Source organism: Patella vulgata, chromosome 6, assembly GCF_932274485.2.
Source record: "Patella vulgata chromosome 6, xgPatVulg1.2, whole genome shotgun sequence".
Lineage (NCBI taxonomy): Eukaryota > Metazoa > Mollusca > Gastropoda > Patellidae > Patella > Patella vulgata.
Window position 1 is genome coordinate 53,067,732 of NC_065884.2, and position 14,979 is coordinate 53,082,710.

Consider the following 14,979-nt stretch of genomic DNA (forward strand, 5'->3'; position numbering starts at 1 on the left):
CTAGTTTCACTGATATTAGTTTCAAATGCCTTTACAAAAAGTGGGACTGGGTGGCCAAATGGTATAATGCATGCGTGTTAGATCACAAGGTCTGTCAATGAGTAGAGTGGAGTGGTTTCAATTCCCCGTGATAAGGAGTATGGTCGCTGTCCAACCTTGTGGATTTTCTCTGGGTCCTCTGGTTTTCCTCCCACAGCTAAGATCCATAATCGCTAGTAAAATATTGAAATAAATTTGCACCATATGTTTTTGTTTTTTTTATAAACAATATTTTTATTCAGGGTGTCTGAATGGGATTGGGGAACAGGCTTAGCCTATGTAAAACCCCTCTCCCTGAGATGACCTAGTCCCAAAATGACCTAGTTTGCGTCAAGTGGAGGTTAAACTAAACCCCATTCCTCACTCCCCATTGCAAAAACCAACAAAGCAGAGAAACAGATTTTGATTTGTGGCTCTTACATTGACATATTATTTATTTTTATGATAACATTTTTGTCAATATGTCTCATCCAAATTTGTTGGCACTCTTTCATTTTCAGGTAAAACAAATCACTTTGAAATAAAAATCAATGTATCTACAAAGCCATTTCTCATTGGCTAGAAATGTTTATGCTGTTTACCTTCATAAGATTAACAATAGTAAATCTATAGTTGATATTAGGTCTTGTATTTCTAACACGAAAATAAAACCATTGAGTATGTTTAGATGTAAATAAATCATATCTTAGATGTAGTTCATAATCATTTTCACCGCTGAAAAACATAAGATATAAACAGTCATCACACTAAAATAGTATGGTACATATTTTTGACTTTTGAGAAGAATGAACGATTTCGCTTGATGCCGTTGTCCCATAGGTGAGAGTGCTGCAGGGTTTCCAAGAATAAGTAATAGATTTTATCAAGATCATGAATGTGATGGGTACTAGAGCAGGAGCCCAGATGGTTAACCTAGCTGAAAAGAGTACCAATTTTCTCCTATATGGTATCAATGTATGTATATCTGGTATCATCAGAATGTAAGTCTGCCGGGTTTCTGGTGGTGGGTGTGGTATTCCACGCCCAAAATGCCATGCCCCCTAACTAGTCTAGATAAGCTCAAAAGTGTACCACATGAAAATCGCACAGCAATGTACCGTACATCTTCAGGTATTACAAAAACACTCTGACAGACATTTCTAGTGGTGGGGTACCCCTGACAGAGCTATGTAATTGCCAGATATTTGTAGTGATGGAGTATCCCTGACAAGAGTTATCTAATTTCCAGACCAAAGCTAGGCTAGATTAGCTCAAATCTGTACCACCTAAAACAGCTTTGGAGTTGTTCAGTACCACCACAGGAATCATGAATGACCACTGCCAGACAGTTTGTGCGGTGGGTTGCCCCTAACAGACACGCCCAAAATAACACGACCCCCAACTAGGATAGATTAGTCGGCACTGTTCCTGTGGTCCAAAAAATTAAAAATTATGCCAGGATGCGTAGAATACTAATACCTAGCACATATGGACGAGGAGATAAACTGCGGTAGTAGGAACAATTTTATTTTTCAAAAACGCATTTTTAGCCCAAAAAAATGTTTTTTGCCCAAAAATCATTTTCTTGCAATCGCAGTTTATCGCCTCTTCCATACGTGCTAGGTATTAGTATCCTACGCATCCTGGCTAAAAATCTAATTTTTTAGAACACGGAAACAGTGCCTGCGAAGCTAGCCTAGTTGGGGGCGTGGCATTTTGGGGCGTGTCTGTTAGGGGTAACTGTCTGGCAGTGGTCATTCATGACTCCTGTGGTGGTACTGAACAACTCCAAAGCTGTTTTAGGTGGTACAGACTTCAGCTAATCTAGCCTAGCTTTGGTCTAAATATTAGATAACTCTTGTCAGGGATACTCCACCACTACAAATGTCTGGCAATTACATAGCTCTGTCAGGGGTACCCCACCACTAGAAATGTCTGTCAGAGTGTTTTTGTAATACCTGAAGATGTACGGTACACTGCAGTAAGATTTTCGTGTGGTACACTTTTGAGCTAATCTAGCCTAGTTGGGGATCATGGCATTTAGGGCGTGGAATACCACACCCACCACCAGAAACCTGGCAGACTTACATTCTGATGATACCAGATATACATACATTGATACCATATAGGAGAAAATTGGTACACTTTTCAGCTAGGTTGACCCCCTGGGCTCCCGGTCTATACTGTCTGGAGCTTGTGCCATTATCACATATACTCATTGCCTCCACACACCCTAGAAAACCCCAACACAATTTGTTTTTAGGTTCTTAAATGTTATACATAATGAACTATTATTCATGCTGGCTTACAAAACATATGTATGTATAATTTTAAAATTGATTCAGATGGGTCTTACACTTTAACAGCTTTTGCTAAATTTCCACTTTCAAATCTTGATTCAAAGACAAGAGTTGTATCATCTGGTGAAGTAGGCTGATAACTATAATTCTCACAACCATTTCTAGACCCACCAACTCTTGATCGCACAAACTAAAAAAATAATATAAATTTTACCTTTATGAAACTTAAAATATACAAGGACAGCATGCTTTGTATCAGTTAAATGAAATGAAATGGGGTTTAACGTCCTACTTTTCTGCACCGACAGGGCTAAAGAAGACGAACAAACACCATACAGTGCGCTAAAGTATAAGGGAAATTTTACCTGAACAGCGACTCTACAACCTACTCTTATTCCCAATTCCAACTTTCTCAGGGTTCTTTTATGTGCACGCCAATGTGTACATGGGACCTCGGTCATTTGTCTCATCCAAGTGAATGACTAGACACTATTCTTTGTCAGGTTCTCCTGACAAAGGGGGAACCATGCAGGAAAAACTTTCTCGGCCAACATTGACAGCGAACCCGAAACCTCCTGGTTAACGAACCAGCATCTTTTGCACTGAGCCACTGCGGCTCCCCTTTAACTATAAAACAACACACATGGTTGAACTAATAATCGGCCACTGATTAACTATTGTCAATGAACAGTGGTAAAGAAGGGACGTGAATACATGATTGGAAGTTTTCACTGATTTTTTATTTAGTATAAAGCGCTGCCGTGAAAATTTGTTTCAAAATAGGAATTCCATTTATGTAGGCCAATGCTATGACATTCGTGTATTTTCCACCATCATAAATAATCACCAGCGCTAATCATACATGTCGAAGACTTTTTCTCAACTAAACAAATAGAGAAAATATACTTACAAAACTAGATTTTATATCGTAATCAAACACCACTTTACCTCCATTTTCTTCTCCTCTCACCATTGGAGTTTTCTCGAAACCCGCTAAAACACATTAAATCATTTACTGTTAGTAAGTAAGCCAGATTAATGTTGATACTTACAATATATTTTACAGGTCATTGTTTTGCTTTTGTTTTAATCTCTTTTGTTTTTCCTGAATTTGAGAGGGTTGCATGATTGCTTTTTTTATTTCAATGACTGGGTTGCATCCACAGCTTTTTTGTAAGATTCATAAAATTAAGTAGGACATTTATTTTTACATACAATGGATAAATCATAAATGAAATGAAATGAAAGGATGTTCGGCACCATCCAGGCAAAATGAAGACAAGCACCATCATGCAGTTTACTATGACTATGACATGAGGGAAATTTTGCATTTATAGTGGCGTTTCTGCCCACTCTTAGTCAAATTTCAACTGCCAAGGGTTCTTTTAAGTGCACACCAATGTGTAACGGTACCTCTCTTATTTATGACATCTGACTGACCAGATGCAGTTCCTTGCCAGTCTCTATCCTGCACCATTGACATGAGGAAAGCATGCTGGAAAGTCCTGAGGAATTTTCTCAGTCAACACTGGGATTGAACCTGTGAACTTGCTAGTGAGCCACCATGGCTCTTGATGAATCCAACCAATAATGATGACAGATATAATATCCACTGTGCAACACTGAAGATCCTTCCCACCTCCACCCCACCCACCTGTAGAAACAAGTATATAACTTACTAAATTTATACACTGGTTCTGGTTCTGTAGGTATATATCGAATATGATTTATTCTTTCATTTTCTACTTGCAATTCAGATGGCCTAAAATTAATAGAAAAAGATTAATATACAAAATAGATTTAACCATATTGTCTATAGAATATTTTAATGGCATCCCATCTAAACAACAAGACACTTTCACAAACAGATCATATTTTGTCCCTCTGAATATCCACTGAAGAGGGAGCAGCTGAAATAGTAAGTGCAGGCGGAGGACCGCACTACACACAAGACAAAACTGATAAGACAAACCTGCGGACAAGACTACACAGACATTGCAAGAAATAAACAACAAAAATAAATTCAAGTGAATGGATCCAGGGGCCAGCCGTAAGGTTTACAAGAAAGGTGTGATGCGACCGGTATTGAAGCAAAATATGTTGACCAGTTATAGAAAGCTGGATTAACTGCACCCCAACCCCCTCAAGCTTTGTTTACAAAATAACTGGACTCATTCATGTAATGACTGTAGATGGGTACTCCCATCTTAAATTATACATAACAATATTGTAAATATTTACCATCTGGCAGCTTGTTGAGGTCCTGGTTCTTTAGCCAATGCATATAAATTTCTAGGCTCGCGTAACTTCGGAACCTAAAATACAGAATAAAAAAACATAGGAATGAAATGGAGTGTCAACACAATGCTTCAGTCAATTTGTGACAAAAACTAACATATGTTAGTCTCGAAATGACAGTCTGTCTCGAGTGGATATTAAACCCCATTTCTCTCTCTCTATTAGGAGGCAAAGTTTGCCAAGATAACAGCAACATTTCTGCCTATTCTTCATCAAATTCAAGCTGTCAAGATGTCTTTCAGTTAAACTTTGATTTTTCATCCCATCTGAATAACTAGAAACACTTTCCTCTTCAGGCTCGCAGAAGCAGCCCCTGGCAAGTAGGGATCAGGCTTGAAAATCTCATGGTTCTTCTCGGGGATATGTCACTTTCTTAGCTCAAATTTAGGTTAAGTGCACTGACAAATTATCCCATATTTTTGAGCAGTTCATGGGTTTGGGCACACAGCTAAATCATCATACCAAATCTATTCAGACAATGGTCTACATAAGGGCATGGAGAAAACCCCAGAGGTTGGCAGGTGACTCTATTTCTTGTCAAATGCATGCTTTGGTTGGATCGAAAGCATGTCACTTGACTCAATGACAGAGCTTCTGATCTAAATTATACACGTTAGACCACCCATCTCCTTCGCCTGATCCTTGATTTATAGCGCACACATTAGAACACTCAACCACTGCCTTCCCCCGATCCTTAATTTAAAGCGCACACTTTAGACCACTCGATCACCTCCTTTTCCTGATCTTTGATTATAGACTCTCTTGTATGTTGCCTAGATGACACATATTTGAGAAAATGAGTAGTACTTACCATTTTACCGGACTCAAAGTTATAAATAAGTTGAGTTGTACGCAACAGTTCTTCTTGTGTTCTGTTGTCTACAAATAAAGCGAAATTTATAATGGAATTCAATTATCATAAAACTAATAAATATATTAAATACCCCACGTTGAATTTTGTGGTCATCAACAATGAAGCCTATGTGATGTTTCGTTTATTGACCTTCGTGTAAAATATGTCATTCAAAAACTGTTAAGGACACTTTTCTTAGATACATAAGAAACTTTGTAGAAATCATTTCAACAGTCAATTACTTTTACAAATACTTGGCATGTGAACCCTTTAAAACAATAATAAACATGATATGTCATCATGCCTTATTTTCCAATTATGACTGCAAATTGTTTTTGACTTTCATAAATTTATCTGATGTACAATGTATGTTTATTGGGACAGAGAGGGGGGGCAGAGAGAATACATGTAATTTTATAAGAGTCTCCCCAAGTTTACATCAGGTAGGGGACCAATAAGCAGATAAAATGAAATGAAATGGGGTTTAACGTTTTATTTTTCTGCTCCATTTGGGCTAATTATTGCCAGGATAGCGGCGCTATGGCATACTATTATATCAAATTCTGACTGCCCAGGGTTATTTTACATTCACACCGATGTGTACACAGGACCTTGGTTTTTTCATTCCATCCAAATGACAATAGATTGTCCCTTGTCAGGCCCCTTTTCCAGAAGCACTGACAAATGGGAACCACACCGGAATATCCCGATATACTTTCTCAGTCAACAACAGGATCAAACACAGGACCTCCAGGTCATCGAGCCAACATCTTACTCACTGAGCCACCATGGCTCTCAATAAGTAAAACCAGGTCTTTCAAGATAATGAAGAAAGTTTAAAAACTCTGATGAACTATCTTTATACCTGCATCTTTATAAAGTTGTACTTGATCTAAATTAACAAGAGCTGTAGGATGCCACTGATGTTGTTCATTACAAGACATAAACTTTTCCCATACATCCGAATCACTTTCACCGTCTTCACTTATAACTCCATATACCTCATTCATTTTGATACGATATCAACAACAGTCTTCACTTTTAAAACAAACTCTCACAAGTTCACTCCACAAATAAAGGTATAATGGAATTCTTATGTAGAATAATATCCAATATGTTATGTAGAATATGTAGAATAATATCACAAAAATATTATTTAAATGAATTTATGTCAATTTCATCTAAATCTCGCATATATAGGTATCTTTTCACAAAACTCAGACTCATTCACAAGTAAAGATAATTCAAGAAGTGTCAATTTTTTTCAAATTTCACATGGGTCTACACACTACGATCCTATTGCCAGCAAGATTTTAAGTTGAACTAACTGTAAGGACAATAAATTGTAATAGTAGTCTATGGCCATTCAGATAATCCTAACACACTATTAATAGATATTACTGTATAATTACATAATCCAGCTTATAATTATAAATTACCAATCTCCTCCACCCAGATTATAAGATAATTAATCTTTTAAAATCCAGGATTATGTGTTAATCTTTTTATATATTCATCTATTGATAAGTACTACCTACACCTCCAAAACTACTGTAGATCAGATAAACAAGCAAATCAATTTAGTTATAGTAAACTGAGAAAATATGTTACTTATATAATTATCTGTTTTCAAGCAAATCAATTTAGTAATAGTAAACTGAGAAAATATTGTTACTTATATAATTATCTGTTTTCATGAAATATTATACTATCATGGTAAACAAGAAAATCAATTTAGTTTTGAAACCAATTACTGTTATGCAATTATCTTTTTTTTTTATGGAATACACTATTTGCATATTCTTAACACAATATTAATATTATTATCATAGCAATCAAAACTAATGAAGCACAAAGTAGTCCATTTTTAGTTACCGGGTACATGTAAAATCTGATTTGGTTGTGAGGAACAACTTTCTTTTAGACTTATTCTCAGAATGGTTAAGATATAGTTCTAAGTTCTAATCCTATAGATTCCCTTTTCACACTTCCAATATCTAATGGATTTCGCTTTCACACCAAGTCTGCTAGTTCATTGAAATATAAATAAATTATTCATGCTCTAAATGCAATGTGGATGTTTTGGTTGAATATATAGTGCCTTTATATATTCTAGCTGTGCGTATTTTCTATCATGATAGATAAGAATCAAGTACAACTAATAAAAGTCTTGGTGTGAATTTCCTCCACCAACTTGATTATCTAGTAACACATGCTTCATTTATTATTAATGAAAATGATAAGACTTCAATTAAAACAACTGATAAAAAAAAAGAAGATGAATCTTTGTTTTAAATTAGACTGTCTGGATATATACATATAAATAGATAGATTAAAGGACAATATTGGTGTCAGTCATTATCACATATGTGATAGAACTGGTTAAAGCAAGGTACAAGCACTTTTATGTTTACGTTAGACAAATACATACAAAAATTAAAAATACGTCCAGTTAAAAAAAATCAACCACTTTTAATTCTTTGTTAAAAAAATCAACTACTTTTACTTCTTTGTTAAAAAAAACCAACTACTTTTACTTCTTTGTTAACATCAAATCATAAGATAGCTATCTGCCCCCTATAGGCGTCTTCAGATGTATATATAATATATATGGTAGCCTGAACTAGAAACTTGTAAATTCTTCATCCAAATCAAGTCTAATGCACAAAAATGAAATAGGGTTTAACGTCCTACTTTTCTGCACTGCTAATGAAGATGGGTGTACAACATACAGTGTGCTATGGGGGACCCCATTTTTCATATAATCCAAACAACTAAACACTGTTCCTTGCAAGGCCCTCAGTCCTGTGCCACTGACAATGGGATACTACACCGGAAAAACCTAAGGAACTTTCTCAGCCAACACTGACTGGGAGTAAACCTGAGACCTCCTGGTTAGCGAGCCAGGGTCTTACTCACTGAGCCACCACAGCTCCCAGGGCAAGACAATCTATAAGTAATCAAAGATAATACTACCTATAATCTACCCCGATCGCTTTCCTTAACTGCACTACCTTTTTAAATCATTAAAAATCAGTCATGTCAAACTTCACAACCTAATTTCTAAGCACTAATCCAATATTGAACATTTCAGAACCATTAAGACTGTTAATAGCTGGTTTTAAAATTTTCCGAAAAACAGTATAAAATACACATTGTATATAACTTCACTAAAACCAATCTCCAAGGTTTATAACAGTTTGTTTGAAAGTTTAAGAAAAACAGTAAATTAACAACAGCTATTCTGTTACAAGACAAGACAATGTTGATAATATTATATACTGCTATGTAAGAAATGTGCTAGGCTATTATTTATCATGTAATAGTATCTATATACTTAATGGTTGTTGTAATACTATTAACATAATATCATGTAATAGTCATACCAACTAAATACACAAATATTATTGTTGTTCACCATAATATTCAATTACGAAACAAAGATAGACATGTTCACAAAATTTCCAAAAAAGTGGCCCCAAACTCCAGGAAGGGTGCTGAATGCTGAATATTGTCATTGATAGGATTCATCCTCTCATGACCTCAATGCTTCACATCAAATTTGAAAATAAAATCTTTAAAAAAACGTATCTTTTTCTGAAGAGGGCGCATAATTCCAGTAAAGAAGGGCGCAGAATGGTGATTATGATTAGGGTTTGTTTATTCATGACCGCCATGACCTCAATGCTTCATTCCAAATTTGAAAAAAAAGTGTTAAAAGTTAAAACTGTAGCCTCTAATGCATTCACAAGGAATCGGAAAAGGGAGTATAACTCTGGGAAAGAATTTAATCATGTACCAAATATATACGTTAGTTCCACTTTTAAAATAGCTAAGTCCGTAACTTAATAACATCCAAAATCTTTGACATTGAAAACTCAAATTTTTTTGCAATTTAAATCAGCATTGGTGTTGTGATCTTACCTGGAAAAGATGGGCTTTTGATATTTAAGACATAATAAACATTTTACCATTGGTAAACGAATCGTGTATCATAATGCGTTTCAGCGCCATTTGTAACAAGGTGCTCAAAGAAGAGGCTAGACATATTCCACAAGTCATGTCAAACGGAAATATCATATTCTTATTTGGAGAGCATGCACAATAAATAATATCGGTGTTGACTGGAATAACCAGACGCTAGAAACTGACTTGCGCTTGAGACTTCTGGCGTATTTCGACGAACATAACTGATGACAATTCACAGTAAAACGGGCACGATTGAATGTAAAACAGTTTATATGAATTCATATTACATTATTATATGTGTTGCGACTCATTTGTGCCAATTTCTAGGTCCAAAATATTAGCGATTTAGCTCCTGTAAAATGGACAAAAGACTTTGATAACATTAAACACTCTATTTAACTTTTATTCTGGTATTTTGGGGTCTTGAACAGATTTCCTTCTTACACAATTTGAGGAATGACGATCATGTCAAGTAAATGTAAAAATCTAAAAGGAGATTTTGAAAAAAATTGGGTTTTTTTAGCAAATATGGTAATTTTACAAATAGGGTATTTCATTCTGTTTGAAAGTCCAAGTACTAATTACCATCATTTTTTTCTCTGTGTTTTGAAATTTGGATTCTATACCCACTGTCTGACGTATGCCAATATTTCAAGAATCCAATGGGGTTCTACTAAGACTGAGTTACTGTTCTAATAGGTGAAGTCTAATTAATGAATGAATAGCGAGACATAAGTTGAAACAATAACTTGAAATAACACATATAATTCAAATCAACAGGTATCATCTCTAACTTACCTTGGGCAGACTTATTGGCATCATCGGAATCTGACTCAGATTCACTATCAATATAAATATGGGTTTTCTCCCAATCAGCATAAGATCGAAATGCATTTCTATGATTCTGATTTCTTCCTGGAAAAAGAAATATGAAACTTTCAAATTGCTCATACATTCCATATAAAAATGCCCAGTGAAGCCGCTGTGAAGGTTGAGGGTATCCTGTATTAATAGGATTATACAGCAAGTGATAATTGATAGCATGGGAGAAGGGGCACGCTTTATGGATTGACTATATGATGAGTTAATTTTAATAATATTTTCAACAAAAATTTTCAACAAAAAAGACAGAATACCTTTCTCTAAGTGACGAAAAGAAATGTCAATTTCTTCTAATATTGAAAACTTCCTCTCATTATTCATATTATTAATCCTAATGCTTCATTCATGTAGTTTATGATTCTAAAACAAAATCCCAACAACCATTTTCAATGCAGGAGAGCATTGGACAAACAATAAAGAGATTTCACAGATTTTGATAAGCTTTCTCATAAAAGATAACCATTTGAAATAAACAGAAAAGTTTTTTTTATAAAGTAAGAATCCAAGATTTGGTGTTTATTAATTAATCAAAAATTTATTTTGTCCCTAGCATATTAAAACTTTGACAAATTTTGAACAAGTGATCACTTCCTTGAAGTCTGAATTATTGTTGCATCCTTAATATTCCTTCAAATATTTCAATCATTCCACTGAACAGTGTACCGGTAGCTAAAAACACATATAACAGATTAACCACACATACACCGTTGGCCACAAGGGATTATATACTTCTTATTAATTGCAGGCTAACTATTCCCTCTACTGCTGAACTATATCATTATTCATTATGTTACTATTAATATAATTTAATAGCATTGAGGATATATAATACTATTATTGTGTAGGTATATAGTTAAATATTGTAAGACCTGTTATAATAATGTAACATTTTGACCTAATCTTTCATAAGTGCAATATGTTATCACATAAAAGACGTATGGTGTTCAATATGTATTGATCCAAACACTTCTAGACTCCAAGGACTTTAGATAATCAACCATAAAATACTGACTCTAAACCCACCTATTATTTACAAATGTTTATTTTGTAGATAATTGTAGATTTAATTAACAAAAAGTTCAGAAACTTTCAAACACTTAATAGACTTTACTTTATATTTTACAGCAACACATCACCTCCAAATTATACACAGATTAATCCCTCCAAATCGTTTGAAAGAAGTTAACTAAGACAACCCTGATCAATTTACCTGTAAAATATCCATAGTGCTGAAGATGTTTTCTCATAAAACTATCATACGGATTCTAAAAAATAATCATTATTATTAGTTTATTGTAATAGTAATAATATATGAATGTGACATTGGATCGTTAATAGGTTTTAAATAGCACTACATGTATTATTATAAACATACCCCCACCCAATAGCATTACAATTTCATTTGGAAGCAAGGGCCGAGTTAGCTAAGTGCTCTGAATTCATAATTCTGCTTAATTAACATCATGTTTTCTAACTGTCTTCTTATAAATTAAAAAGAAACAAAAAGCAATTAAAATTTTGTTTATAGGACAAAACATTACCAATTCATATGTTTCTTTCTCATCATCAGACACTTCTTTATCTTGCCACATGTTTAACTTTATCTTCTAGGCCTACCCTAGTTTAATTTATAATTACTAATTCTATATATTTATTTCTTGAATTTGAATGTTGTTTTTAAAGCCATGACCATCAAGGGGCAAGAGAAAACCGGCTATATTTTTATTTACTGACATCCAGATTAAAGTTCTAACTTTTACTTCTCGTATGTAACAATTTTAAATGTGTATGTTTTTATGCATGGGGTAATGTGTGTGCCTAAGCCTAAATTTGCATTCATAAAAACATATTAATGACCATAACGGATAACAAAGGAAAGCAGGAAAATCTGAAAAAAGTCTGACTGCTCGTATCGAAAAAGTACATCGATATAGTATTTGGACCACCTAATACACGTAAATATGATTATATAGGTCCCATTTCGTTTTGTCGATTCTAATAAACGGGATAGCGCAAGGTAACGGGATTTGGTTACGCCATAAATTAGTTGTATTTTTTTCTTGACGCGAATATTTCGTGCAACCGCTTCTATAACAGGTGCCTCATCACTACAAATAATGCCCTTTTATCCATTCGCAGAAGTATATAGTTATTTATTATTATATCCACTATCTTTGAAGTCTTGACAGTTGAATAAAAAACTAAACTAGGACAAAAATTATTTGTGTAATTTTATTATAATTCTTTGCAATAGTACTGGAAACATAGCTCAAAAATGTCCGATGCGTAGGAATCGGTAACTAAGGAATTAACACAGTTTCGCAGAATCTCTTTGGTTTAGATTTTAGATTATCAAACACAAAAAGTTCCATGTTATTGTTCTGTTCTGAATTTACAAATCCATCAAAATAACTAGGCCATCAATAAATTTATATTTTGCAAATGTTAATAACTGCGAGATTACTCTAAAGACATAAACTTCCGGTCTTTCCGAGGCCATCTTTGAAACATCAAGGTGTCCGAAAATGGTAATGAAACATTTATTGAATTATACACATGTTTCAAGACATCCGATAGCCTAATGAAAGCTATAATTCAACACCTAAATCAATGAAAATTTTGATTTTTTAGAGATTGGGTTCTGATGCATTATATTTTTGCGAGAAAATTAAAACCATTCGGGATGGTTACACACATGGCCAAACATGAAAATAAATACATGTATGATGTATGGAATGGTATTTCTGATTTGGCATAATTATTTGCAAATTCATGCATTTTGTCGTATTCTTCTAGAGTGGCTCAGTGAGTAGGGTTTCCAGGTCAAAGTTTTAAATGACAGAAAAAAATGCAGCTCAAGATTTTTTTGATCTCGTCAAAATAATCTACACCGGTAATGTAATGATGAGATCCCAAGGCCAAGTTAATGTTATGGAATTTTAAAATCCGAGGTTCACGTCAATAATGTTATAAAAATGCTCAATACAGTCAGTGCGTGCCACATGGCACCAAAATAAATGCTATTCAGTCATATCGCAGTGATGTAAGCAGTATTTACCCTTCAGATAGGAGTTTCAGGTCACGTGACTTTAGCGTGAAATCAGACAGCCAGAGGCTGAAATATACCCCACTTCAATCTACGATTCTGAATTACTGTTTTATGTAAATGCATTACTAGCAATTATATTGCAATAGTTTAATATCAATACCAATATCTGCAAAGATTCAGGCTAAAAAATTATCGAAATGTAAGCGAAATTACCGTTTGTTTACATGAGACGCTCGCGGGAAAATACCGCTCTGATGCACGCGGCCATGAGATTTTCCATTCCTACGACTCACTTCATTGGTGAATCCGCACCTTAGTTACTGGGGGATTTTGATATAGAACCAATCAAACGATAGATAACATTTTTGTGATTATTATGCTTGTTGATACCATGTGGTCGGACAATTAGACCCGGAGAAAATGGGATTTATCTGTTTTGATGACTGAAAATTGCTAAATTTCGACTAAATATAAAAAACTTTCTTGAGGTATCATCCAGATTATAAATATTTGACATTATCATTCAAATTATTACAATTTTAATAAATTTTAGCTGACAATAGTGTGCGGATTTCAGTTTTAAAATTGGTACTAGCGATTCTGAAGGGAAAATACCGCTTATGACGTCACTCAAATATGACTGAAAAGCACTCACTTTGGTGTCATGCCACGCATTGACTGGTATAGAGCATTTTGATTACATTGACGTCGATCTCGGATTTTAAAATTCCATAACTTTGGATCTAATTAGAATATTTTGATGAAATAAACAAATTTGGGTAGCATTTTATGTATATTTTCACAAAATATTTTTATTTTTTTTTTTCTGTCATTTGAAACTTTGACCTGAAACCCCTTCTTCAGAATAGCTCGTACCAATTTTAAAACTAAAATCCGCACATTAATCATTACGAAGTGTATATTTTGCCGTCCGACGATTCTTTACTTTATTTACTATTTATACAGTGTAGGGTGACCCGTGCACTCTACAGAAAGTTGGTCTCGACACGGCTAAATGTGCATGCTTCAGTTGCATGTCTCGAAATGATTTCTGACTACCCCGCACTCTCTTTTGAGTCGATAAATAGCCATGGCTCGTGCAATTCTCTACAAATATATCAACTATTACAGCCGTAAAAAATCTATTGTTGACGATTTTGAATAGCAGTAAAAGTTAACTTAAGTTTCTTAAAACAATTGTTGAGTTGTCTAAAGTGCTTATTTCTAAATTCAATTTCTTGTTCTAGCTTTCTGTTATGTTTGGTAAAAAAAAGTAGTCTTGATTATCCCGACCTGTCAATCAGATGTAGAATGGTCGATAGACTGGTTAAGCGAGACTAATTTCAAAACAAGGGCACGTAACCTATCTTTTACTCAAAAGTGTCTGGATGTTATGGACGACATTTGGAACCAGTTTTCAGTCTATTATTTATAGATGATTAATGGTCATAGCTAATTAAGTACAACATAATCGTTTATTTAGTGACTATAATTGTGTGAAACTGATTTGAGGCTTGGCATATATATAAATATTGTGGCGTAATTGTCGAGATATTTGGAGATATTTATTTATGGTGGGTCACCCTACTATTTAGCCGTACTTCCGTTCG

At 34.4% G+C, this 14,979-nt stretch overlaps 1 protein-coding gene across 1 annotated transcript in view; it reads right to left on the reverse strand.

Annotated features, from left to right (window-relative positions):
• The window catches only part of LOC126823462 (cytosolic carboxypeptidase 2), a 55,059-nt gene extending 42,908 nt beyond the window's left edge, over positions 1-12,151 (reverse strand). The window contains exons 1-9 of the mRNA XM_056101829.1: positions 11,862-12,151; positions 11,531-11,585; positions 10,237-10,353; positions 5,428-5,495; positions 4,560-4,633; positions 3,998-4,080; positions 3,229-3,311; positions 2,375-2,508; positions 621-753 (exon numbers count right to left, since the gene is read on the reverse strand). Coding sequence (XP_055957804.1) covers positions 621-753; positions 2,375-2,508; positions 3,229-3,311; positions 3,998-4,080; positions 4,560-4,633; positions 5,428-5,495; positions 10,237-10,353; positions 11,531-11,585; positions 11,862-11,912 — 798 coding nt within the window. The 5' untranslated portion in view covers positions 11,913-12,151. The remainder of the gene's footprint in view (positions 1-620; positions 754-2,374; positions 2,509-3,228; positions 3,312-3,997; positions 4,081-4,559; positions 4,634-5,427; positions 5,496-10,236; positions 10,354-11,530; positions 11,586-11,861) is intronic.
• Between the last annotated feature and the right edge of the window lie 2,828 nt (positions 12,152-14,979).